At 43.4% G+C, this 3149-nt stretch overlaps 1 protein-coding gene across 1 annotated transcript in view; it reads left to right on the top strand.

The window, feature by feature from the left end:
- Agbl1 (ATP/GTP binding protein like 1) overlaps positions 1-3149 on the top strand; it is a 703551-nt gene that overhangs the window by 9139 nt on the left and 691263 nt on the right. The window contains exon 5 of the mRNA XM_013350206.2: positions 1095-1188. Coding sequence (XP_013205660.2) covers positions 1095-1188 — 94 coding nt within the window. The remainder of the gene's footprint in view (positions 1-1094; positions 1189-3149) is intronic.

Here is a 3149-nt window from a genome sequence, read left to right as displayed (position 1 = left end):
ACAGCTGTCATTAGTGAGTAACCTAAAAGCATGCCAGCCAATCTGGATCTTGGGTACTCTTCTCAGTAGGAGCGCAGACAGAGGAACATGTACTCCATACAACATACAACATATAACCCCTTATAACAATCAAGGCATTGGCCACAGTCTCTGTCTTATATAGAGGACTCTGATATCGCCACCTCCAGAACCTCATTCCTTTCCTGTGCCCTGCAACAAGTTAATCTTGTTCATCTCTTCGCATCTTTGAGATGCCTTGTTCCCACTCATTTTCCCAGAATAAGTCAGGCCCAAAGTACCAGGCAGTCTAGATCTACCCTCTCTGAAGCACTAGTACAAAGGAGGAGAGAGAGGAGCCACCTTATCGGAGGATCATTTTTCTTCCTTCACATCCTTGTCCCCTCCTACATTTCTGCATCTCCTGGCTTCCTCTTCTGTGCTTTTCTCAGATTCAGCTGAGTTGAGAAGGGGTATGGACCATATTGGAAAGAAGCTGGGGCATCCTGGGAGATGGCAGTGACATCTGGAAGTTTTTATTTACCTGGCGTTCCCTTGACTTTCTATAATTCAGATCTAGGACCGTGTTTTATTTTTTTTATTTTTTTTATTTTTTTGGTTTTTCGAGACAGGGTTTCTCTGTGGCTTTGGAGCCCTGTCCTGGAACTAGCTCTGTAGACCAGGCTGGTCTCGAACTCACAGAGATCCGCCTGCCTCTGCCTCCCGAGTGCTGGGATTAAAGGCATGCGCCACCACCGCCCGGCTAGGACCGTGTTTTAATAACTGGATGAAAAGGGAAATATTCTCAGGCTGGTTATATTGGAGTAAAGGACTCATTCTTCTACTGATATTCTAATAGAAATCAGTCAACTTATTGCCTCAGTTTTTGGGGGGATTCTAGTATTAAAATTGAGGAGAACTAGAAACTGAGGTAGAAAGAAAGAGCTACCCCATTTACTATACTGCTGGAAAGAGGTTTTTAATTTTTTGTTGGTTATTTTATTAACCACCTTAAAGTTGTCAATGATTAAATCCAAATTGTATTAGCACATGTTCCTGTGACAATAGCTACTAACTACTGTCCTTTTTGTCATCAGTAACCACAGGAGCAATGCTGGGAATTAATGGAGCCATGGAACTTCTCTTCAAGGTCATTCCTCCTTACACCCGAAAGCACACAAGAACAATCAGGTACCGGACATATTCACAGTACCCCTGGGCTCTGTGTGAAGGCCGGCAAGGTGGATATAGCTGCCCTTAGATCTTGATGCTCCCGGTCCAATCTGTTGCTGTTTTCTTCCTTGTAGACATACAGTGTCTGCATCTCTACTTGCTCCAAAGTTTCTTCCTTCCTCTTATCCTTATAATAATACCAAATGAGCATATAACCCACAAGCTAAAATGCAGAGAGAGCTGGATCTAAGGTTACAGTGCCAGGGGATAGGAGAGGTGAAGTTAAAATCCGTATCATTCAGACTGGAAACCTCATGCTCTCTTTTGTTGTTGTTGATTTTGGCCTGGTGCTTTCAGATAAGCCCTTTTTACCTGCAGTGATAAATGAGCATAACCCTCACACGATAGCCCAGAAGTGACAGGGTCTCCAAAGAATCAACCAGTTAAACTGCTTAGATGAGTTCCATGCCTCCTAATAGCCCATCATTGTTGTGTGCTGGTCTTGTTACGCGGTTATATGATTGGAGAATGAAACCTGGCCTATTCCCTCTGCCTCTGCATCCTAGAGTGGAGTGAATCACTGAGTTAAAAAGGGAGATGGCTTCACATAAAGGCGTTAGAGATATTCTGAACCACTAAGATCCATCATTTATGGGAGTGACTCAGCGAGGACCTTGAGAGAATATTAGAAGAAATTCAGCCAATTTCTAAGATCTATGGGGTCATTTGGCAAGTAGCATTTCCATGCCCAGCCATGATATTTTCTGCATCCTAGCATCAATCTTAGGCTCGTGTTTCACCTGATTATTTTTCTCTTGGGTCACCACAGTAATGCCATCATCATCATCCATTCTCCCCTATGGTTCTCTACACCAGCATTTCCTGAAGTGAAATACATTACATATCAGTCCCAAAAAATGGCCCCATCAAATAAACTGAGAAGTTCTGGCTTACACAAAGTGAGATAGGTTTTCTTTACTGTGAGACTTCACAAAGCCCTCTATCCACACTGGGCCTAACTCTAGTGTGCTCCATTACTAGGCCAATTTGGCCAGGGAATTCTGCTTCTTACCTACCACCTTTGTAAAGGGGCTAGGACAGTGTGCATTTCAATTGCAAAACGGAGTCAACACAACTCTACCAAGGGACCTTTTTGTAGTAGCTGAAAACCTCAGATTTAAAACCAGGGGTAAACATAACCCCTTTACTTTTCTGTAGCTTTACTTTATTTTGGTCTTAAATGTTCCCTGCATCAGATGACAAAAATTCTCATCAGGCATTGAAGTCAGATTAGCGATCCTTTAGCCCATGATGCCTTTCTTCCATATTGTGTTCCTCTCCTGGGACTGTATTCTAGATCTTAAGAAACTGTGGGTGCAGGGCAGGGAACCCTGACTGCTCTTCGGACTGGAGAGGGAGGGGGAGAGGAGTGGGGTGAGGGGGAGAGGAGTGAGAGAAGGGGGAGGGAAATGGGAGGATCAGGAGAGAAAAAGGAAGAATAGGAGGCTTTGGAAGTAGAAAGAATGGAGAAAAGAATAAATGAAAAAAGAAAATCTGTATATATATATATATATATATATATATATATATATATATATATTGCACATCTGGATCGCAATTATGGAACGAACATCTGGATCGCACATCTAGAATGACCACAGATGTGCAACAGACGTTCATTCCAAATATGCAATCCAGATGCAATTCAATCTGGAATGAACATCTGGATTGCGCATCTGGAATGACAGCTGGATCGCGCATCTGGAATGACAGCTGGATCGTGCATCTGGAGTGACATCTGGATCGCACATCTGGAATGGCATCGGGAATCGCACATCTGGATCGAACATCTCGAACGACATCTGGATATCGCATTCGGGATGGCATCTGGATTGCACATCTGGAATGACATCTGGATCGCACATCTGGAATGACATCTGGATTGCACATCTGGAATGACATCTGGATCGCACATCTGG

Source organism: Microtus ochrogaster, chromosome 22 (assembly GCF_000317375.1).
Source record: "Microtus ochrogaster isolate Prairie Vole_2 chromosome 22, MicOch1.0, whole genome shotgun sequence".
NCBI lineage: Eukaryota > Metazoa > Chordata > Mammalia > Rodentia > Cricetidae > Microtus > Microtus ochrogaster.
Note: the sequence above shows the minus strand (reverse complement) of the source record. Positions and strands in the feature narration are given on the sequence as shown.